At 40.1% G+C, this 25,510-nt stretch overlaps 1 protein-coding gene across 1 annotated transcript in view; it reads right to left on the bottom strand.

The window, feature by feature from the left end:
* Positions 1-25,510, bottom strand: part of CPNE8 (copine 8) — a 442,845-nt gene that overhangs the window by 4,475 nt on the left and 412,860 nt on the right. The window contains exons 17-19 of the mRNA XM_073619694.1: positions 22,878-22,980; positions 4,730-4,787; positions 2,261-2,334 (exon numbers count right to left, since the gene is read on the bottom strand). Coding sequence (XP_073475795.1) covers positions 2,261-2,334; positions 4,730-4,787; positions 22,878-22,980 — 235 coding nt within the window. The remainder of the gene's footprint in view (positions 1-2,260; positions 2,335-4,729; positions 4,788-22,877; positions 22,981-25,510) is intronic.

Here is a 25,510-nt window from a genome sequence, read left to right as displayed (position 1 = left end):
TGCTCTACATTAAAAGAGAAGATGCTACCATCACTCCGTGCCCTTGGTCGTCGTACACTTTTCCAACATGACAATGATCCAAAACACACATCTAAGGCCACTGTTGCATTTCTAAAGAAGAACAGGGTGAAAATGATTTAGTGGCCAAGTATGTCTCCTGATCTGAATCCAATCGGAAGCTTATGGGGGACTCTGAAGAGACAAGTTGAGCATTACTCTCCATTCAGCATCAAGGGCTCTAAAAGAGGTCGATCTTGAAGAATGGAAATAGGTAGATGTTGCAATATGTCACCAACTTTTTTATTCCATACCTGGAAGACTTGGTGCTGTCCTTACAAATCATAGAGGTCATACAAAATACTAGATGTAGTAGTTTTTGTTGTGGGGTGTATTCATTTTTGCATCAACTAATTTGAGGAAAACTGAAGATTTTGTAACCTAAGTTATATTATTAATCTTACTTTCATGTAATGAGCTAAACAAATGTTCTATAAAACTCAAAATTTTGGAAGTTGTTCTTGTGTTCATTGAGATATTGATTAAAATCTTACTTTTCAAAAGTGGTGTGCTCATTTATGCTGAGCACTGTATTTGAGCATATTGCATTAGTTCCAAATGGGTAGCTGCTTTTTGTGTGATTTTCTTGTTCACACACCCACCCTTTTTTCTTATATGCAGTGCAGTAGGAAATGAGGTGAACCAATTATTTTGTTACCTCCCCCTTGTTATTAATTGCCATTATCCATTGTTGCTCATTGTCATAACAACAGAAAACATGTAGTTATGTTTATCGTATTAGTAGGACTGTACAGCATACACTAACTAGTATATTTATGTTTCAGAAGAATCTTGCTTGTGAGATATTTTAGCGTGAGGGTTAAGCAAAAAGTCAATCACGGGCATGTAGAGCGTGACCCTACTTTGCAGCCATCTGACCCCCGCCTGCCTCCTCTCAAACCGGTGAGCGTTCACATGATTCATTGATGCACAGCCTGTGCTTGGTCACATGACTGTGATGTAATTTGTCATCTTGTAACAATACAGGAGTCTTGCATCTGTCCATGATCCAGTGCTGAAGTGGGCTCACTATCTGCTGTCTCTCTGGGATAGCCCAGCATGCTGTTCAGTCTGAAAGGGCCAGGAAGGGGCTGCCCTCATACAAATGTGTCACATACTCATCCAGTCGACTGTCTCTATCATTAGCTGCAGGACAGGCATCCCATTAAATATATAGTGGGTGCTTCGACATGGTTACATCTTACCTGCAATCTTGTACCAGCTTGAAGATAATAAGGTTGCTGTTCCTATGCACTTCTAGGCTAATGAAATAGCCTATGATTAAAAGGTCAGTCCTTTCAGAACTGAAATCTCAGCTATGGGCGAACACTGGCAGGTAAAATTACATACTGACCTTGTTATCGCTTTGAGTCTCACTCCTGTGACTGCATTCTCTATAATGTACAATTGAGGGCAATAGGGGAGTGAGACCAGACACAGAGGTAAAACTGTCTCAAAATGAAAGGGGGCAGATACAGATATGCTTAGGGGGATGTCAAAAGTACTTTTTACTGCACATATATTCTCCGCTTAGAAAAAAAGACAGAAATACATTACTGTACTATTACTCTAGGTCGTAGCATGGGGGTCAGCAATCTATAGTGATAAACCCATTGATCATGGGCATGTGACAAGTAGATCATGACCCCACTGTGCCTCTAGCCCACTTGGCACTGATGTCATATGACATGGCCAAAGGAAGACCTAAGAGGACTTCCTTTATTCTGCTGAGCACCACTACATCTGCAGTCCAGTGACTGAATTTTATAGAGGGAGTGGGGAATTTGTGCTGTGGCTGATTTTAGCTTGGGGTAGTAAATGTTTGTACTGGAAGGGGGTATTTTTGCTGGGGGAGAGATGTGTGTTACATACTATTGATCTTTGCATTCTGCACTCCTTATTCTTGACCTCCGCGTTACTCCTGACCCCATGAACTTTTCAAATCTTCCTTACTTTTTAATGAGGCCTTGCTAGGTTATCTCCTCTAAAAAAACATGCTGAACCCTGGTGATATTGGACTGCTTCAACACTGTAGAATTAAATCTCCACCTTAGAGTTGCCTAAAGCTCATCTAGCAACTAGAAAAAAAGCAAAATCTAGTGTTTATGGTTCCTTTAAATCCTGGTTTAATAGGTTTTATTCAGTTATTTAGGACAAGAATGGTTTAATTTTTAGGCAAATCATTTGACAATTAAGTTATTACCTGTACAATGTCTCTTTCTGCATACCGTCCTCTTGATGATACTCGGACTTCATCTCCATCCAATTCCACCATTGCTTTCAAATAAAAAAAGATTTGTCACAAACCACTAATACAAATAATACAACAGTGATTTTCAAAACTATGCATGTACTCCTCTTAAAAGCCAGTAATTACCAAGTACCACCTGGTGTGTGTCACATATCTCAAGTATCTTGAGATATGCACATTTATTACCAGCACACTTTACAAATTATAAAGTCATACCTTCTAAAGGACAACTTAACTTTTAGTAAAGTTCTCTTTTAAATATACCCTCCATCCCCTCAGTGTAGCCTGCAACCAAAATCCTTACCTTTATCCCTGTTCCTGAATTCTTTTCTATGTGGCCCTGACCGATGCCATATATCCTTTGCTAGAAAAATAATCCAGCTAGGTTCTTTGCCTAGTGCACGGAGACACTCTAAAACAAGGGTCTCAAACTGGTGGCCCTCCAGCTGTTGCAGAACTACAAGTCCCATGGGGGAGGCATGATGGGACTTGTAGTTCTGCAACAGCTGGAGGGCCACCAGTTTGAGACCTCTGCTCTAAAGCCTGTGTGTCACCAGACAGGCCCACATAAAGTCAGCATGTGCAAATTCCTGCACTAATTCAACACAAAGTTGTTTTATTGGGTTGAGGTCAGGACTCTGTGCAGGCCAGTCAAGTTCCTCCACCCTAAACTTGCTCATCCATGTCTTTATGGACCATGTTTGTGCACTGGTGAGCAGTCATATTGGAACAGGAAGGGGCCATCCCCAAATTGCTCGAAAATGAAGTTGTCCAAAATGTCTTGGTATGCTGATGCCTTAAGATTTGCCTTCACTGGAACTAAGGGGCCATACCCAACGCCTGAAAAATAACCCCACACCACAATCACCTCTCCACCAAATGAGTGTTCATAAAGACATAAATGAGTGAGTTTGGGGTGGAGGAACTTGATTGGCCTGCACAGAGTCCTGATCTTAACCCAACAGAACACCTTTGGGATGAATTAGAGCGGAGACTGTGAGACAGGCCTTCTTGTCTACATCAGTGCCTGACCTCACAAATATGCTTCTGGAAGAATGGGCAAACATTCTCATAGACAGCATTCCCAGAAGAGTTGAAGCTGTTATAGCTGCAAAGGGTGGGCCAACTCAATATTGAACCCTATGGACTAGGACTGGGATGCCATTAAAGTTCATGTGCATGTAAAGGCAGGCATCCCAATATTTTTGGTAATATAGTACATCTCTTGATCTATCTGTCTTTATGTTGAAACATTTAATATGTTACACCTATGCTTTTAATCCATTGCACATACATTCATAGCTGCATGGATGGAAAAATCAAAATGAAAACTTAAAAAAAAAATCAGCAAAACACTAGGTAAACAATGAGTATGTATTGGTGGCCTTTGATATTTCATTGTTCTGTAGCAGATGATGCGTATTTATCATACAGCGTTTCCCAGGCAGGAGTTCAAATTTAAAATGTATTGTTTTTTTTTACTTTATATTCTCTGCTTATTGATTATTAAGGGGAAAAGGAGTTTGTGGCCAAAACTCTGCTACATTGTCTATAAATTGCATATTTGCTTTTTGCAAAAATAAGCCTTTGTAAAAAGAAAAGTGACCTGTAAACAAGGTTTTTGTTTGGTTTTAAATGATATATTTTCATTACAGAGCATAATTGAAAATCTTAACACTGTTGTAACGAAGCCCAGGAGTATGGCTGTTCAATTATTTAGATTATATTACCAATGTCTGTGTGTTTTACCATTTAGAGGCTAAAGCATCCAAAGCACATAAAATAAAGCAAATGCAATCACAGTTGGCAGGGATGAGAGCCCTTTTGTTGTCACTGCCAAAAATCATCTTATAGAACACGCAACAAAGCTGTACACTTTGTTATCAATAGTGAATGCAACAGAAGCAGCATTGAGGCACAACTGAAATCCTAAGTTAAGTGAATCAATATATGGGTTGGCAACGTATAGCGCATGATTGTGTACTGCTGTGAGGGGTGATCGTGTGTTATAATTCATTGCAGTGCTTGTGTTTTTTGTTTTTTTGTTTTTTTACTTCTGCGTCATTTCAATGTGCTGCCCAGCTGGCTGTAATAAAATAACTGGTAATACATTTTTCCAATAACAGATTAATTATACATTTGAAATACAGCCCATCCAAGTATTATTTTCTTGAGGGCTTGCACACCTAAAAGTTTTTAGTAAAACCAAATGGTGCTAAATTAAAGTGTTCATAAGGTCCAACACTTGAACTTCACTTCCATCACACAGTCAACAAACTAAAGGAGAAAAAAGCTGAAGTACTCTGATCTATAGTTTTCTGCTTTTACTGAGCATCCCTTCAGGGTTCAATACTTGGCGTTTTCTTCCCAAAGCAATGAATGCAGCTTAATGTATGAACATACAGTATGTGAGACACTCACCATCAAATTCTGCAGGTCCCACTCCAACAATGATAATGGACATTGAAAGTTTTGAAGCCTTTAAAAGAAAAGACATTTATTCTTAAGTTTAGCATTAAATAAATACAGCTAATAGAACGTGATAAATGTATATTTTTTCCTGCCAAAAAATAGTAGAAATAATTCTGCTTATCTATACCTGTTAACAATAGACACAATTCAAGATCATAAAACATATTATGATGTGTCAAAGAAATTATTTTTTAAATTACGACACCACAATATGAAAGTGGTTATAAACCTTCCTTTTTTAAAAATAAAAATAACAAACACACCTATACTTACCTGCTCTGTGCAATGGTTTTGCACAGAGCAGCCCCAATACTCTTCTTCTGGGGTCCTCCGCTGGCACTCCAGGCCCCTCCTCTTCATCGGGCATCCCCACGGAAAAACGCTTTCCCTGGGGGCACCCGTGTGGGCTCGCTCCCGAGTCCCACTGCTGCGTCCATTGACACAGACAGAGGGATTTGGCCCCACCCCCGCGTCACAGGATTTGATTGACAGCATCAGGAGCCAATGGCTCCTGCTACTTTTAATCTGTCCAATGAGGTGGGTGACTGCAGCTGGAGCTGCTGCTCTCGTGCACATGGCTGGATTGGATCTGGCTTAGGTAAGAAAAAGGACGGGTCTGGGGGGCAGCTGCAGCACAAAAGGTTTTTCACCTTAAAGTGGATGTAAACCCAATGTCATCCTTTCTAAACTACTGCCATAGGGGTTATCTATAAGGATATACACGCCTCCTGCATGTACCTTTTACCTGTCAAATGTCTCCCCTCTGTCTGTTATTAGACCCAAAAAACTGCAGATTCTGTGGGTGGATCTGTTGTCTGGAGCTCGGTGGGTGGAGTCGTGATGTCAGTAGATTCCCCACCCACCTCTACACTCCCCTTGTCAATATGCATTTTCTCTGTGTATTTCTAACACTGAACTTCTGCTGAACTTCTGCTATGATCTCTAACATCCAGTGAAAAGACAGGAAAGTAACCACATGACTTCAGCATGCCAAATCATGCTGAGGTGTGGAACAGCCAATCCTTGCAGAGCTGCTGAAGAAAGGAGTGGGGGAGGGAATTAAAAAACAATGCCTGTGTCTTAGGCTAGTGCACGAGATGTAAATCACCTGTCACTCCCAGCAAGGGGGAGGATTTGACAAAGTTTTTCTCTGTTTGTCAAGATTTATCTCACCGAACAATAAAAGAGGATTGCTCAGAGATGGATTAACTCTTTATGGCAAGACTGGGCTCAAATATCTTATACTCTACATTATGACATAAAAAAAAAAAAATCGGGTTTACATCCACTTTACCCACTTCAGCCCCGGAAGGATTTACCCCCTTCCTGACCAGAGCACTTTTTACAATTTGGCACTGCGTCGCTTTAACTGCTAATTGCGCGGTCATGCAATGCTGTAACCAAACGAAATTTGCGTCCTTTTCTTCCCACAAATAGAGCTTTCTTTTGATGGTATTTGATCACCTCTGCCGTTTTTATTTTTTGCGCTATACACGGAAAAAGACCGAAAATTTTGAAAAAAAATGATATTTTCTACTTTTTGTTCTAAAAAAAATCCAATAAACTCAATTTTAGTCATACATTTAGGCCAAAATGTATTTGGCCACATGTCTTTGGTAAAAAAAATGTCAATAAGTGTATATTTATTGGTTTGCGCAAAAGTTATAGCACCTACAAACTAGGGTACATTTTCTGGAATTTACACAGTCTTTAATTTATGACTGCCTATGTCATTTCTTGAGGTGCTAAAATGACAGGGCAGTACAAAACCCCCACAAATGACCCCATTTTGGAAAGTAGACACCCCAAGGAAATTGCTGAGAGGCATGTTGAGCCCATTGAATATTCATTTTTTTTGTCCCAAGTGATTAAATAATGAAAAAAAAAAAAAAAAATTACAAAAAGTTGTCACTAAATGATATATTGCTCACACAGGCCATGGGCATATGTGGAATTGCACCCCAAAATACATTTAGCTGCTTCTCCTGAGTATGGGGATACCACATGTGTGGGACTTTTTGGGAGCCTAGCCGCATACGGGGCCCCGAAAACCAATCACTGCCTTCAGGATTTCTAAGGGCGTACATTTTTGATTTTACTCCTCACTACCTATCACAGTTTTGAAGGCCATAAAATGCCCAGATGGCACAAACCCCCCCCAAATGACCCCATTTTGGAAAGTAGACACCCCAAGCTATTTGCTGAGAGGCATGTTGAGTCCATGGAATATTTTATATTTTGACACAAGTTGCAGGAAAGTGACAATTTATTTATTTTTTTTTTTTTTTTTTGCACAAAGTTGTCACTAAATGATATATTGCTCACACAGGTCATGGGCATATGTGGAATTGCACCCCAAAATACATTCTGCTGCTTCTCTTGAGTACGGGGATACCACATGTGTGGGACTTTTTAGGAGCCTAGCCGCGTACGGGACCCCGAAAACCAATCACCGCCTTCAGGATTTCTAAGGGTGTACATTTTTGATTTCACTCTTCACTGCCTATCACAGTTTCGGAGGCCATGGAATGCCCAGGTGGCACAAACCCCCCCCAAATGACCCCATTTTGGAAAGTAGACACCCCAAGCTATTTGCTGAGAGGCATGGTGAGTATTTTGCAGCTCTCATTTGTTTTTGAAAATGAAGAAAGACAAAAAAAAAAATTTTTTTTTTCTTTTTTTAATTTTCAAAACTTTGTGACAAAAAGTGAGGTCTGCAAAATACTCACTATACCTCTCAGCAAATAGCTTGGGGTGTCTACTTTCCAAAATGGGGTCATTTGGGGGGGGGTTTGTGCCACCTGGGCATTCCATGGCCTCCGAGACTGTGATAGGCAGTGAAGAGTGAAATCAAAAATTTACGCCCTTAGAAAGCCTGAAGGCGGTGCTTGGTTTTCAGGGTCCCATACGTGGCTAGGCTCCCAAAAAGTCTCACACATGTGGTATCCCCGTACTCAGGAGAAGCAACAGAATGTATTTTGGGGTGTAATTTCACATATTCCCATGGCATGTTTGAGCAATATATAATTTAGTGACAACTTTGTGCAAAAAAAAAAAAAAAAAATAATAATTTGTCTCTTTCCCGCAACTTGTGTCACAATATAAAATATTCCATGGACTCGACATGCCTCTCAGCAAATAGCTTGGGGTGTCTACTTTCCAAAATGGGGTCATTTGGGGGGGTTTGAACTGTCCTGGCATTTTATGCACAACATTTAGAAGCTTATGTCACACATCACCCACTCTTCTAACCACTTGAAGACAAAGCCCTTTCTGACACTTTTTGATTACATGAAAAAATTATTTTTTTTTGCAAGAAAATTACTTTGAACCCCCACACATTATATATTTTTTTTTAAAGCAAATGCCCTACAGATTAAAATGGTGGGTGTTTTATTTTTTTTTTTCACACAGTATTTGCGCAGCGATTTTTCAAACGCATTTTTTGGGGAAAAAACACACTTTTTTACATTTTAATGCACTAAAACACACTATATTGCCCAAATGTTTGATGAAATAAAAAAGATGATCTTAGGCCGAGTACATGGATACCAAACATGACATGCTTTACAATTGCGCACAAACGTGCAGTGACAACAAAATAAATACATTTTTAAAAGCCTTTAAAAGCCTTTACAGGTTACCACTTTAGATTTACAGAGGAGGTCTACTGCTAAAATTACTGCCCTCGATCTGACCGTCGCGGTGATACCTCACATGCATGGTGCAATTGCTGTTTACATTTGACGCCAGACCGACGCTTGCGTTCGCCTTAGCGCGAGAGCAGGGGGGACAGGGGTGCTTTTTTTTTTTTTTTTTTTTTCTTTATTATTTTTTTGCTTTTTTATCTTATTTTAAAACTGTTCCTTTCATTTTTTTTTTTTTTTTAATCATTTTTATTGTTATCTCAGGGAATGTAAATATCCCCTATGATAGCAATAGGTAGTGACAGGTACTCTTTTTTGAAAAAATTGGGGTCTATTAGACCCTAGATTTCTCCTCTGCCCTCAAAGCATCTGACCACACCAAGATCGGTATGATAAAATGCTTTCCCAATTTCCCAATGGCGCTATTTACATCCGGCGAAATCTAAGTCATAAAATGCTCGTAGCTTCCGGTTTCTTAGGCCATAGAGATGTTTGGAGCCACTCTGGTCTCTGATCAGCTCTATGGTCAGCTGGTTGAATCACCGGCTGCATTCTCAGGTTCCCTGTTGAGACAGGAGAGCCAGAGAAAAACACGGAAGACGGTGGGGGGGGGGCATTCTCTCCCACTGCTTGTAAAAGCAGTCTAGAGGCTAATTAGCCGCTAGGATTGCTTTTACATGAAAGCCGACCGCTGGCTGAAAAGAATGATACCAAGATGATACCTAAACCTGCAGGCATCATTCTGGTATAACCACTCAAAGTCGTGAATGCTGTACCTGAAGACAAAAATATGGTTAACAATAAAGCACAGTAAACGGTAAAGTATAAAAAATTGCAGACCTGAAAAGCAAACATGATAAAACATAATAACAATAAAACATTGCAGAATAGAATACAGTAAAAAAGAGCAGAACAATAGAGAGAATAGAGAGTGAGAGAGAGAATAGAGAGAGAACAATAAAACTACAACTATTATTTTTTATTTTATATTTTTGTTTGTGTTTTTTTTTTTTTTTTTTTTTTTTTACACTTTTTTTGTAACTGTAACTTTTATAACTGTAACCGGTTCCAGGTTCGGGTCTCTCAAAATGCGATGGCATCTTGGGAGACCCTGTGAAAGTGTGCCTAGTCTGTGCAATGCTGTACTCTACGCTAATACTCAACTAGTGAATGGTAGCGTTCAAAACATTCACCAATGCAAAGACCAGGATTGTCAGGACAGGAGGGACAATAATAGCGGGTGTCACGCCTATATCCGCGCTTGCTGCAGACACAACATCTTTTTTGGGGGGGTTCGTTGGGTAGGGGTACTCGGGAGGACATAAAAATGCCTCTCATGCAGCCGACTGCATTTGGTTGGGGATGTGAATGGGGGAAGTACGGGCGCTGCAGAAGTGGTGGGTTCCCAATTAGGATTGGCGAATGCAGCAGGAAGGGCACTATGGGCATGACGGGCCTGTGTTTGTCTTTTTGGTGGCAGCGGGACACTATTTGTGCTTGACACCTCACCAGCTTGAACTGCACTTATGGGACTCGCCACGTCACCAAGTGTTACTGCAGTGCTGGTTTGACTACGACCGGGGTATACACTAGGCCGCTGGCGCTTGCCAGTTCACCAAAACGCTACCAAAAAAACTGTTAACGATCGCAGGGATCAGGCCTGACTCTGCGAACGCTGCAGTTATGCATTTAGTGTTTTGTAAGTGACAGTGATCGATCGATACTGCACTTGGGTGGGCTGGGCTGGGCCGGGCGGAGGGGCAAAACGCAGGTGCTAGCAGGTATCTGGGCTGATCCCGCTGACACTGCGTTTTTGGGAACCCTAAACTGCTGGGGACGCCAGTATAGATCTGATCGGATCAGATATTGATCAGTTCAGATACTATACCACTAAGGGAGGTGTACGGTGCGTGCGTGGGTGTTAGCGCTACTGGCACTAACCTGACGCTGCCTGGGGCTGGTGCTTGCCAGTTCACCAAAACGCTACCAAAAAAAACTGTTAACGATCGCAGGGATCAGGCCTGACTCTGCGAACGCTGCAGTTATGCGTTTAGTGTTTTGTAAGTGACAGTGATCGATCGATACTGCACTTGGGTGGGCTGGGCTGGGCCGGGCGGAGGGGCAAAACACAGGTGCTAGCAGGTATCTGGGTTGATCCCGCTAACACTGCGTTTTTGGGAACCCTAAACTGCTGGGGACGCTAGTATAGATCTGATCGGATCAGATATTGATGCGTTCAGATACTATACCACTAAGGGAGGTGTACGGTGCGTGCGTGGGTGTTAGCTGGACTGGCACTAACCTGACGCTGCCTGGGGCTGGTGCTTGCCATTTCACCAAAATGCTACCAAAAAAACTGTTAGCGATCGCAGGGATCAGGCCTGACTCTGCGAACGCTGCAGTTATGCGTTTAGTGTTTTGTAAGTGACAGTAATCGATCGATACTGCACTTGGGTGGGCTGGGCCGAGGGGCAAAATGCAGGTGCTAGCGGGTATCTGGGCTGATCCCGCTAACACTGTGTTTTTGGGAACCCTAAACTGCTGGGGACGCTAGTATAGATCTGATCGGATCAGATATTGATCTGTACAGATACTATACCACTAAGGGAGGCGTATGCTGCGTGCGTGGGTGTTAGCGGTACTGGCGCTAATCTGACGCTGCCTGGGGCGACGCATATCACCGTCGGGTGATCAGGGGGCTAAATCTTTATTCGGTAATAAACGGCGGGTGCCCTGACACTATAAAAAATAAACAAACTAACCAGCGTCACCCGTAACACTTATACGGTGATCAGTGGTGAAAGGGTTAACTAGGGGGCAATCAAGGGGTTAAAACATTTATTCGGTAGTATATGGGGGTCCCTGTCGCTATAAAACGCTGACGGCGAACCTAAATATTTACCTCACTAACTAGCGTCACCAGCGACACTAATACAGCGATCAGAAAAATGATCGCTTAGCGACACTGGTGACAGGGGGTGATCAAGGGGTTAAAACTTTATTAGGGGGGTTAGGGGGGTACCCTAGACCTACAGGGGGCCTAACACTCACTGCCCTGACACTGTAACTGTCACAAACTGACACCAATACAGTAATCAGAAAAAAAAAAAAAAAAAAAAAAAAAAACCTGCTTGGTGTCAGTTTGTGACAGGGGGGGGGGTGATTGGGGGGGGATCGGGGGGCGATCGGGGGGGGGATCGGGGTGTTTTGTGTGCCTGGCATGTTCTACTGTGTGTAGTGTGTTGGTGCACTTATATTGCAGTCTTCTCTCCTCGGCCCGGAACGGAAAATACCGAGCCGAGGAGAGATGACATCATTTCCTCTGCCTCTGTGTACAATACAGAGGCAGGGAAATGATCCCATTGGCTGAGAGCGATCGCGAGGGGGGGGCCACGAATGGATGGCCTCCCCCTCACCTCCGATCGCCGGGGAAGATTTGCCGACCGCCGCAGGCACCGGGGGGGGGTCCGATCGGACCCCCCACCCGCGGGCAGGCAAGGACGTACATACACGTCCTTTTGCCTGCCCGTGCCATTCTGCCGACGTATATAGTCGTGCGGCGGTCGGCAAGTGGTTACTGCATAGAGGTGAAAAACTTTAAGGCTTTAGAACCACTTTAAAGGTAAGACTGCCCTAAAATAGTGTGGGAAGATGTTATACTTGACAAGTTATTTTACTCTCAAAAGCTCTTCAATGCAAGAAATAGATATACCACTAATAAAAAGGGTGTCATTACTGTAGTTTCATGCTCAAGACAAAGATATCACCTGCCAAAAATCATAGAAACTCCAAAAGTACACTAGATATACGCTATGCTGTTGAAAGCAATGTTCTTTGAATAGCAAAAACACATTAATAAATAATGTACCTTCTAAATGTCAAATAAATAGGAAGCGATCCACTATTTCACATAGGTTTCATCTTGTATAAGAGCAGTGCGAATACAAAGCATGTGCAGAGCTTTCAGCAAGCTTTATTGAAGCTTTTAAAGTATTCATCTTCAGTTTGTAAATGCTGAACGCAGATCCTGATGGGAGTGGTGAAAGCCACTTTAAACAAGCTGCTAGCAGGCTTCAGCACTACTTGAAGCTCCTTGAAAGCCTGCGGAAGCCTCCTACCAGCTTGTTTAAAGTGACAATCAGCTCTCCCATTAAGATCCATGTATAATATTTCCAAACAGGAGCTGAAGGACATTTTAAAGGCTTGGGGAAAGCTGCTTGCAGCTTGCCGAAACCTTGGCAGAAACTTGCTGATCATTTTATAAAAGCTTACTGTTTACACTGCTCTTGTACAAGCTGAAGCCTGTGTAAAACAGGCCTTACAACATATAAATAAGGGAATGAAGTAAGTTTTGCCGTTTCATAGGTTTCACTTTTTTGTTTGTAGAAAACCCTAGCTCTTCAATAGGTTTTCTGAGAGGTTAAAGTCACTGGTGTTGACTTACTAAAGAAAAAGAGACCGTTCACTGAGTTTTGTAAACAAGATGAAGTTCTGCTAACTTCAATTAGGCAAGCATGTGCTAGCAAACATCAATTGTTTTTTAAATTTCCCTTGCACATGATTGGCTATTTAAGTGAACACAGTTTAACCTTATTTACTATCATTTATCTACACAGGTGTTTTCCACATATGCATAATTCTTACATATATTTTCAAATATACTTTTGATTTTAGCTATTGCATCTTTCAGTGCCTCCCGTGTCCGGCCAGGGGGTTGCCCAGTCAGGGTGCCTCAAATTGTGCCGCCCGTTACCCTTCTTTTGGGTCCCCATTGGTAAGCCATACCCGACTAGAACACTCCAAATTACCAGATCATTCATATTGATGTAAATTGTACCTTTTTTTCACTATATGTGACTATATAACTATAAGATTGTATCTCTTTATAGATGTTTAAGGTCAACCACTCCTGAAGAAGCAAATTTTTTCACGAAACATGTTGAGGATCACGCTTGGACCTACATCTTTTGTTTTCCCACTATATTGTGGGGTTCATATCGTTTGTTTGTACTATTTGTAATAGTATGCAATAACTATTTTATATATCGTTGTATTAAATGTTTTTCAATTTTTGGTCCTTTCAATAAATTAATAATTTTATACTTACCTTGTCCATTCCCTGGGTACTGAGATAGTCCATACCAATCTCTGTTGCCACGGGGCATTATTTTGGAGTAGCCCCTGACACTCCCCTTTTCTTCATCACAGGTGTTCGTTATTGCAGAAGCTCCTACTTAGTCACAGACATACTTACCCTTTTTTCTCATACTAGGCTGATGATATGAGTGATTCTGCCACAATCACCAGTGGCAGGATTGCTAAAAAGATTTCTTGTCTGTCTCCGTGGAATCGCTCCCTTTGGACAAACACAGCAAGATATTGCTAGCCCAAATGCTGCTGAATCACAAAGGTTGGGGTGGGAGATACATGTTGCTGCCTAAGCTACAGAGCGAGAAATTCAAAGGGAAAAACAGGCAGCCTCTTAGCAATCCAGCCACTGGTGATTTTGAAAAATTATCAGTGTCAAAATCGCTAGTGGCAGATTCAGAGTGCGTCATCAGCCTTACTGTGTTACATACTGAAACATCATCCTAATAATACATTTTGGGGGGAAAAAAATGAACACCCTCCCCTGTGTTAGCTAGAATATGTGTTTTAATGCACATTGCAGTGCATTTTATTTGGATTTTAGTATATTGAGCAAGCACTGTGGAGCATTTTGGTGTATTGTATTTTGAATCCATGGGATGATGAAGTAATTTCCTGCCACTATTTTCATAAATGTATTTTAGTGCACATGTTGTATGTATTTTTCTTGTGTTTAAAATTTTAATTTGATTTCAAATTTTGGGCATAGCACAGGTTCGCTTTAAGGCTGAACTGATATAACAAGTTAAAATAGCTTATATCCAGTCTAGAAATATTGGAACTTTTTCTATATTACAGACTTGCATCTTTACTTATGAACCTGCACACAGAAAGATAGCACAGATTGCATAAATATATAAACAGGGAATGTGTAGTTTTCTGATATATGTTTTTTCATTTGTTCAGTAGTTATTATACCCTGCCCTTTCCTGAAGAAGCCTCTATGGCGAAACATGTTGAAATAAAAGCGTGGAAACAGCAACGTAACTAAAAAGCAATGTCATCTACTCCAGACAGATGATAATATTTGGATGTATTCATGTTTCTATCCTTATCCTTGTGATTTAATAAATATTATGGTTTTAAGTGATTTTGGTATAGGGCTCTGTTTAATAAGCACCTACAAAGTCTTGCATCTTTTCTTTCTTTTGTCCCAAGTACACTGTATGTGTAACTAGACGCAAAGCAATAAAACCTTATCTACAACTTCTTGATTTCTTCTGATGCCTAATGAAGCAGATTGTTTTTTTTCACAACAGAAAGCACTGCAAGCATAAAATTCTTGGGAAAACATGAGGATATGGAACTACTCAGACTTCTGAAATTCCAAGAGTTGGCTACTTATATTAGTTGAAAGCATCAGTGACACAAATTATATGCTTTTAGCCAAGTGCTATGTAATTTTCCTGCAACCACTGATTCAATTTAAAAGAGTATCCATTGTAGCTTACTAAAAGGATTAAATATAATTTATAGTCTACCCAATATACAGTAATGGCCATGGCAAATTCACAAGCAGCAGTGTCCCCTGCAATAGACATATTCGTACATTGCTTTAAATAAAATGAGCATTTTTGCACACAGCACAAAGCCCTACATCATGAGAACAGCTATTTTTATTCATATAACCATAAATATTTTAGGTTCATCTTCCTTTCAGCAAGCACATAACATCTGCTAAATTTGTAAAAATAATTCAGACAGTCAGCCTAGAGCTAAACAATGTTCAAAATGTCAAAGCAGACAGTTATATTGGGGTACACAGATGACCTCCTGCTTCTGCATACCACAGGGGACTGGAGCAAATATCAACACACTGCATCATATTATATCATAATAATTTCCTATTGCTGTAAAACAACAAATTAACTGAAACATACTGTACGTGGAAAGCATATACTTATTGTATTCAGAAAATTCATACATAAATAATATCATACATACTGGGGGAGATTTACTAAAACTGGTGCACTCAGAATCTTTTGCAGCTGTGCATGGTAGCCAATTATCTTCTAACTTGTTCAATTATGTTTTGGCAATCAAACCTGGAAGCTGATTGGTTTCTTTGCAAAGCTGCACTAGATTTCACATGCTCCAGCTTTAGTAAATAACCCCCATTGTATACTTATTGTAATTCGGAGGTTCATTTATAAATAAGAATACACGTTTAGGAGGTAGATACAAATTAAAGGGCCTTTCTGATCCACTAGAACAGGGATATGACATTAGCAGACCTCCAGCTGTTGCAAAACTACAAGTCCCATCATGCCTCTGCCTCTGGGTGTCATGCTTGTGGCTGTCAGAGTCTTGCTATGCCTCATGGGACTTGTAGTTCTGCAACAGCTGGAGGTCTACTAATTGCAAATCCCTGTACTAGAACAAGAGGGAAAGTACCTTCATACAGATATCCAAGAAAACCAAGTACAAGGCACTCACGGTATATTACTATTTATTTAGTCATAAAATCCAAAGGCTAATAACAATTAAAACAAAAGCAGCCAATGAACATTTCTCCTGTAAAGCGCACGCTCTTTCAAGGCAGCTCCTTCATACCTGTCATATTGCTTCCAGCATGCAGTTCTTGGAATTTATTGGTTTCATTTAAAGTGTTACTAAACCCAGGACAGTGAAATCAGTCTGTATATGCAGTAAAGCACTGTTAAACTCACTGTGGAACCTAAGGGGTTAATCCTCTGCACTGTGTAAAAAGGTGGTTTGATCCCGTCTTCCCTGATCCTCCCCTTCGTCCACTGTCCCCAAACCATCTCCTGATAAGACAGAGCCTTTGGAGTCATTGTGCACATGCTCAGTTTGGGGTGTATTGCTAGAGAGTTTTTTCTTTTCTTTGGAGGGCGCACAGGGCCAATCAGCACTCTCCAGACAGGGGGTCAGGGGTCCTGCAGCCTGATAGGACAGTCAGAGTAGTATGAAAACTCCTCCTACAAGACTGCTATATACAGCTGATGAGAAAAGGTATTTAGCAGTTTATATTTACTAAAATAATTGCATTTCCATGTTCTGTGTACTGTGGGAGACCAGATATAGTGAATGCAGGGTCCTGGGTTTCGTAACACTTAAACGAGGATACCACTAAAACATTGCCTGCTTCACCTTTCTCTGGATAAACAGGAAGACAACACTTTGCAATGGCAGGGATATAAAGCAGAAACCTTTGTTGTTGTACATGATTATAGGATTCAAACTATTAGGTAATTCACTATTGTTAAATGGCAGTTTATACCAATTATTGTAATGGCCACTTTTATGCACGGTAAAGGGACTAATAAAACACAGCACACCGAGAAAGGCAGCCCAACTGTAAGAAAGTGAAAGATGACTTCTGATGTGTTTCTTCCCGCCCACCAAGTCATAGAGGTTTTTTATTTGGCACTTAAAGCAGCACTCAAAATCTTTTATGTATGGTCACATAAAGGTAAAGGGAGCTACATGTTAGAATTCCTGATGATTACCTACATACTGTATGGGTGGGTTGGGGGTTGATATGGCTACTCTTCTGTAGTGCGTCCCCTGGCACCTGATGGTTCAGCTTGACTACTGGGCAGGATGAAGGCTACAAGTATAGCTGAATGTTGCAGAGGTAGGGAGTACGTCAGTTATACCTGAACTTAGGGAAACATTTGAGCTGCCAATGCTGACCTCCTTCTGAAAATACTAGTAATCTGTCTGTCTCAGGCTATAATAATTTCTAGCATGCAGAAAGTGAAGTCAGAACAAAGTCTGAGCTGCTGATTTGCATACCCCTCCAAAAGGTCAGTGATGCAAACAGCAGTGGACCACTGAATGATAAAATAGCATTTTTAGAAGGAGAGATCAAAAATGATGGCCTACGTGTTCCCCCAGTTCAGGTTTCCTTTAAAAGGCAGTCTTTGTTGTGTGGCTGTGGGGGCAGCACAGACCCATCCCACATGCCTGCTGATAGCATCCTCAGCAATCAACATTAAGGCCCTCCACAGACGGAACCAGTGGAATCTCAATCCATCTATGGGCAGGCTGGTTGTACTGAAGTCGATCTATCAATCAACTTTAGTACAATCAGCCTGTCTTTTTATTTGTTCGATCAATGCCGGTGGCCGTTGGCACCAACAGTGATCATTGTATTTTGATGGCTGGGAAAGTAACATGCACAAATCCGGAATATTGCTGCACTCCTTGGTATCGTTATTGAAACATTAAAATGACATCACAGGAGCATTAAAAGGTGACACGTTTTGCGTTAAATTTAGAGCTCATATGATGGGAGGGAATTCTCCCACTGTCATAATACAATAGCACAGTGGGAGGGATTCCCCCCATCAAGACTGACTGTGATGATGGTGGAATCGGGCAATTTTTTTTTCATTTAACCCATGGTTAAAAGAAAGAAAATTGCATAATGTATTACTATAGGACTGCATCAACCAATATTGCTTACACATAAATGCTCTACTTGGGTGAAATTACCATTATCGGCTACGGGGAGGGCAAATCTAATAAAAATGGTATGGGCCCCACAACTTTCATATGTATTTCATAATACACCCATATGGATCCCTCATAAATGGTTTACTCAAATAGATGCTCAATTCAGGGACCTCATTTGGGGTAACAAACCTGCTCGGATCAGTCTACATACATTACAATTAGTCAAAGATCAAGGTGGCCTAGCAGTTCCACATGCTAGATTTTATTTTGTGGCATCCCAGATCCAACACCTGGGCAATATGGGAAATAATGATGTTGATGATCCCATTAGGTCCCTATTGGTGCCCGAGGGCTCCTTATTCTCAGCCCTATCTCATTTAGATTCAGGGTTTACACATATTGCGCAAACTTTCCCCACGATAGTGCTACTGAACACTCTGTGGGGATCAGATCTGCTCTAAAAATCAGAGGCCCTTGTTTATTCACACCAATATGGAAAAACAAATATTACAAAGAACTGAATAAACTTAAAGATTTTCATCATTGGGAAATGATGGGTGTGCAGTATATCCCTCAGTTGTTCAGTGATACTATATTTAAATCCTTCAAGGATTTACAAGACAAATTTGCCATACCTAGAACACAGTTCTATCAATATCTACAACTTAGGCATGCCATACAAAGTGAAACTAGGGTATCTTCTCTTACATCAGTGGCACACCCCCTGATGGCAGATGTTATGCTGACAGGAGACAGGAAAGGTACGATCTCAAGAATAAACACTAGATTACTACATTCAACACATGATGCCTCTAAGTTGCCCTGTAGAAAAGGGTGGGGAAAAGACCCTAGGCCCTATTGATGGAGAAACATGGGAGATGTGTCTAGCTTCTGCCCCACTGGTATCTGTCTCAACATCACATAGATTGTCACATCTATTCTTACTACACAGAGTGTACAGGACATCTACTAAATTATATAAATGGGGGCTCCGGGATTCCCCAATATGTCCAAAATGTAGCAGACAGGAAGGAGATTTACTACACATGTTGTGGAAATGTCCAAAACAATATGTCTTATCCACTATCTCTCAAGTATTTCAATTCCCAATTCTGACTGACCCAGTTATTTGCCTCCTCGGGGCCTTGGAGATACCTTCACTCTCACCAAATGGCCATAAGGCAGTGCTGCGTTTGTTATACTTAGCACGCAAGGCAATTGAGAGGCTTTGGATAACCCCGAGGGTACCGACGGGAGAATGATGGATAGAACTAGTAAATAATATGTTGATAAGGGAAAAAAAAATCGCCTACCAACACAGAAATGTCCTCAAGAAATTCTACTCAATGTGGCAACCTTGGCTGGACACTCCGGGGTTAGGCCCAGCCCAATTGGTGAAAGATAGACTATTGCAGATGTAATTGTTCAGTTAAGGGAGAAATTGCTAAGATGAATGTGTCAATTAACATTCGCAAAATAATCGTCCATAGAGGCATCATGGTGAACAATTAAAAAAGCATAGGAAGGAGTAATGATACATTGTATTGCTTTCCATCTAAATATGGTTTACTGTTCTTAAACTCCGTATACATATGGTTATCGTTACATGTGCTAGTTTATAATACTCCTTATGATACGAGACACACAGTCCAGATTGCTATTGTATGGAATTGGAAATTTAGACATTATTGTCATAATAATTGGAATTGTACTCATACAGCCTACTGTTCTAATATGTAAATTCATATGATACATAATATCTGTTATCTGATATAACTACTGTACTGGCATGTATTGGCTGAAAAGTTACTGTGTCTGGCTAAATTGCTATGTATTTTTTCAATAAACTTTATTTGATTTAAAAAAAAACATTGCTGACACATTCCTCTGGTTGTTGTAGCACCAGTGTATGTGGTGGACGTGGTTAAAACCACAAACAACTACTGGGTCAGCATCCTACTATCTCACAAGACAGATGGAGAGGGGAGAGCTGTCAAAGAAATATGACACTAAAGATGTTTACAAGGGGCTTGGGAAGAGACCAACCAGTCAAGCAAAAGAAATAATGGGATATGTTGTCATGCACTGCTTGTAATCTATTAGAGCACAAACAGTAACGTTTTAGCACACACATTCTGCAGTTAAAAGGATGCAAAGGGAGCAGGGAACAACTGTAGGGACACAAAATACCCCAAAGAAGAATTCCAGGATAAACCTAACTAGTCTTAATAATGTCCCCTCCCCCTCCTAACACCTATGCTGATTAATGTCTGTAGGAAAGAAGTATATACTTACCAATTTTGAGCCCGCTCTGATCCAGTCACGTGATCTGGTTCCCCTGTGTCAGCCAGCAATGGCTGCAGAGGAGAGGAGGAAGCACTGACAACAGATGGGCCATAGGAGCCTATGGGTGATGTCACCACTCCAGGTTTTACCAGCTGTTGATAAGCGCTCCCTCCTCTCCCTTGTAACCAGCAATGGCTGACACAGGGCATCACCTGATTGGACTGGCTTGGGTAAAAATAGGTAAGTATATACAGTACTGTACATCTTTCTAACACAGGTTAATCAACATACTGTAGGTGATAGGATGGGGTAAGGAGCATGTTTAAGATTAGTAAGGTTTAGCCTGGAATTCTACTAATTTACTGCATAGACATTTACAGCTGAACTTTAAACAATGATTTTAATAAATCTAATAACTTATAAGTGTATTTACATTTTAGTAACTGAGAAATGTTGATCAGATTGCTCTTCTTAGCTATATTTAGCTACATTTACAGTATATTATAGTCAAGTAGTGTGCACCTATATTTACAGATGCCTTAATGGATCCTTCAATTAAGTAGTATATTATTTGGAGTTTAGCGACCCCCTCACCAATTACTTCCTGAGCAGGAAGTTCTCCCCTTCTCACCCCCACCACTATCACACTCCAGTATCAGTTACAGTTAAATGGGGCCATAGTTGCCAAATTGTCTAATTTCTAGACAAGAAAAATATGTTTTTCACAACATGCATGGAGCTTGTAAAAGAGAAAGCCAAACACCAATGTACAGTTTCTGCACTTCCAGATCATAATGCAATTGCATTGATCAGTTATCTGTCTAATAACAGCCAGACATGCAATTTTGCACTGATTTGTTTTACTCAATTTGAAATTTCTATCATATCTGGGAGGAATTTTCTTGATTATTGACAATTATGTTGTAAGTTACTATAATTTGGAATTTTTTTGAATGTTGACAATTATGTTGTAAGTTACTATAATTTTCAAACAGTTTTTATGCATTTTCTAAAAGATAATATTAATGAACATGAGAAAAATAAGAACGGGGACATTTCTAAAAAATGCTATTCCAAGAAAAAGAATCAGACCTTATTAAAGTGATTGGATCAGCATGACAAAGATTTTGTTCACACGAGGGTTCAGCTTGTATAAGAGCAGTATGTACAGCAACCTTTTACAAAGCATTTGTAGAATTCTGGCAAGCTTTGCTGAAGCCTGTAAATCATCATTCAGCGGCAGCTTTCTGAATGGTAAACTCAGATCTTAAAAGTGTTGTCTGTCACCTTAAACAAGCTGCTTGCAGGCTGCAGGAGGCTTCATTACTACTTGAAATTGTTAAAAGCCTGCTGAAAGCTTGTTTAAAGTGATATCAGACCTGTGTTTAACATTTCCAAACTGAAACTGAAGTTTTCTTTAAAGCAGAAATAAAAAAAAAATGTTAACAGGTAGTTTTGTTAACACAGAAGAGACATACTATGTCTCTTCTGTATTAAAGGTCCTTACCTTCCTGTCCACACTGCACACTGAGCTGCACATGCAGCATACATTCAGTTTTGGCACCTGTCGAGGTAAATGAACTCCCATGAATGCACAGTGATGTCACCTAGGGCCGGCCAATCAAAATGGCTGAAGATTGGCACCCTGAAACAGGCTGGACAAAGATGTCAGCAGCCAGTGAGGGAGCATCCAAGTGGATTCACTCCTTGTTTTCCTGCTGCTTGAAACATTTCAAGCATAGCAACTTCAGCTTTATGGATTTGGATAATTGTTGAGGTGCTCTATTAATGTAATATGTTGGGAACACTAGATATAGTTGAGTTGACACTCCAGGACACTGCAGAGGTGCAGTGGAGGTGAGTATAGTTCAGTTTTAAAGGCTTCATCAAGGCTGTTAGGAGCTTGCTGAACACACTGCCCTAATACAACCCAAAGCCTGTGTGAACAAAGCCTAAGGCAATAGAAGTTAGAAAGCCTACACAGTTTTTCAGTACAGGCTTCCTTTTAATCTTTTAACCATTGAAAAATCTGTATATGGTTTAATTTTCATAGATGTGATCAGGATAGTAGAATGACTGGATTACTGAAAAAACAGAATGCTTTGGGTGTAGAACAACACTAATTATCACCCCTGTGAGTCTTCAGAGAACAGAAAACGAATGTTAGTTGGCCTTGGGTGCTAAAGTTAGCACATCTGACCAACGTACCAACTACAACACCTTTATAATAAGAATAATGCAATATTCACTACAGGATATAAACATATAACACACTAGAACGTTATTTTCATGCCTAGCACCATGACATTTCATAATAACATTTTTATAAATTGTGATACTTTATAACCTGCATAGTGGGACTTCAAATTCCATAGTGGAACTTCAAATTAGTTGATAAAATGTATATAGAACACATTTTCCATTCATCCAGGTAATTGCCTTGAATGAATACTGTTATATCCGAAAAGCAGCTTGCATGTTAAAGCATGGATTGTTCCTTTAAAAGCAGCAATTCAAGCGAGCATTCCAAGACAGCAGGTGATTTCAGTCTAAATGGGAAACTACCAGAGCTGCATGAAAAGCAGTTCACTTACATTGACTATTGCCTCCTTTGTCTGAGCCATGTCAGAGATAACTCCATCTGTAATAATCAGCAGAACAAAGTACTGGGAGCCATCCTTTACAGAGGCCGCATATCTACACGAAAAAGAAAGAACAATTACTCTAAATATAAGCTTTGGAAAACAGCTACAAAACAATCCTGAATGCATTTGAGACCTTCCATTAATATGTCCGCATGAAGACTGTAGGAAGACCTTGCCAATTTAAAGGAAACAATAGCTGTAAAGCTTTCAAGATGACATACCGCACTCACAATTCCTTTTCCTATTTTATCATTGGTATCTACATGGGTTGAGTTAAGTTACATTTTTACATACATGAATTTAAAACTGTTTAGTGAAATTTACCATAATCAGTTGTATATACTTTTGCTTTACATACGTTCACACAGTCAGGGGGCCTATGGGCAAGCCCCTCTTAGAAATATTATTTGTTTGCATGTAGGCTTTAGTTCAAGTCAGATATGACGGGTTTATTTTAACCATTTACTAGGCTCCAGTGGCCATTTCTGAGAGCGCAATGTCCCTATTAGATGCTGCATGTCTTGGAGGGGTTGTGTACATGGCAAAAAATTTGATCTACAGTCTAAGACCTAAAGGTACAACTTGAAGGACTATGTAGAAAATCAAAATGTCTATGTTAGCTGCAGGTGCATCTGGTAGATATAGATTCCACAATATAGGTAGGATTTACATGTAGTGTTCATAGAATTTTGAACGTACGTCACTATGACAGATGACACTAAGACACTATGAAGGTCATGAAAGCAGTTCACTTCCTACTAAGCACTGGGAAACATTATATAAAAGGGAAAGAGACAAGTATTATTGAAGTAAGGTAAAGGCCCGTACACACGATAAAAAAAAAAATCGGATGAAAAAATGTGTTGTTTCTGATAATTTTCAGATTGCTTTTGACATCCGATTTCGCTTTTTCGTCAGACAAAAGCTAGATGTGCAGACTATAACATTTTTGTCAGATGTGAACTCAACGTCCAATTTTCATTTCATGAAAGTACGGTTTTCGTATGAAAAAAAATTGTAAGAGCAAGACTACGCATGCTCAGAAATGAAAGAATACATACAAAACTATTCAACACATTATGTCAATTCTGACATTGTATTCTGTCGTATGAAAATTTTCGTATTGTGAGTAACATCTTCACTTTTGACATGAGACTAACATGCCACAAAAAATGTTCGATTGTCCGAAAATCTAAGCGTGTATACGAGGCTTTAGACTAAAGTCCTCTTCTCGACAAGCCTGCTGGTAGTGGTTCCATCTACTACCCTGGTGGCTTTAACATTGGTCAGAAATGGGGACAATAAAGCTTTTAATTTTCATGTTTTAAGATGCCCCCTACCATAATACTACTAAATGGAGGGCTATTTGGTACTTTAATCTCCTTACTTTAGAGATTTTTTATTTGTTTTATTTAACAAAGAAAGTGTAACATACAGTAGCCCATAACGACCATTCAGAATACATCTATATCTTTAACGTTTTTTCTACAAGGGATTTTGAACTTTGCACTGCCTTAAGACAAACAGGCTTTCTAGTCTCAAAACTCCATAGAGCCCACAGTTCCCATACACTGCACTAATGATGGCCAAAAAGCCTGTATGCAGTTTGGTATAAATGGTTCTGTAATATTAGGGTACATTTGAACTATCCTTCAGTAGTTTTGGATGTGCATCTGGTTGAAAGAACATAAAGTAATGATTTGCATGGCTCTGTCCACTGTCCTGAAATGGGGAATAAACACACTTTTTTGGGATATGTGATGGAATGAGATATGTGAATTTTTTTAGTACTCAATTACCCAGATAAGTGCAGCGGTATATCTCCTTCCCAACTATCTTAACTTAACTAACCGGATTAAAATCTTCACATATATACACTGATTGATATTGTGGATTATTTGCTTGGAAAAACACTATTGCACTTTGTAATTTGTAATTAAGTAGTAAATTACCTTAGTAATTAAGTAAAGTATTATGGGCACAGAACACCTTATATTATTATTAAAAATCATTATTAAAAAAAGAGATTAATTTACTTTAATGTGATGATTTGTTTTGTATATGTAGGTATAATTTTAATTAGCGTATATAGTTAGGGAGGAGGTAATAGTGGAGATTTACACAGAATCTGGTGCAACTGCGCATAGTAACCAATCAGCTTCTGGGTCTCACTGTCAAAGCTTAATTGAACAAGCTGGAGTCAGAAGCTGATTGAATACTATGCACAGCTGCACCAGATTCTGTGTGCACCAGTTTTAGTAAATCACCCTCATAACATGAGTAGTAATATTGGTGTATTGTGTGAATTACATGTGAGTGTTGGGCTTCTGAGAAAAGAATAGGTGCAAGCAGTGCAAGACAATTATTTTATTATTTGGTTAAAGTGATATTAAAGTCTTTTTTTTTTTTTTGTTAAAAAATAACAAACATGTTATACTTACTTGCTCTGTGTAATGGTTTTGCACAGATCAGTCCAGATCCTCCTCCTTCTCGGGTCCCTCACAGGTGCTCCTGGCCCCTCCCTTCTGCCAACTGCCCCCTAACGCAAGCAGCTTGCTATGAGGGCAGCCAAGCTGCTGTTC

The sequence above is a fragment of the Aquarana catesbeiana genome, linkage group LG03, assembly GCF_042186555.1.
Source record: "Aquarana catesbeiana isolate 2022-GZ linkage group LG03, ASM4218655v1, whole genome shotgun sequence".
Classification (NCBI taxonomy): domain Eukaryota; kingdom Metazoa; phylum Chordata; class Amphibia; order Anura; family Ranidae; genus Aquarana; species Aquarana catesbeiana.
This window is presented reverse-complemented; position numbering and strand designations above follow the sequence as displayed.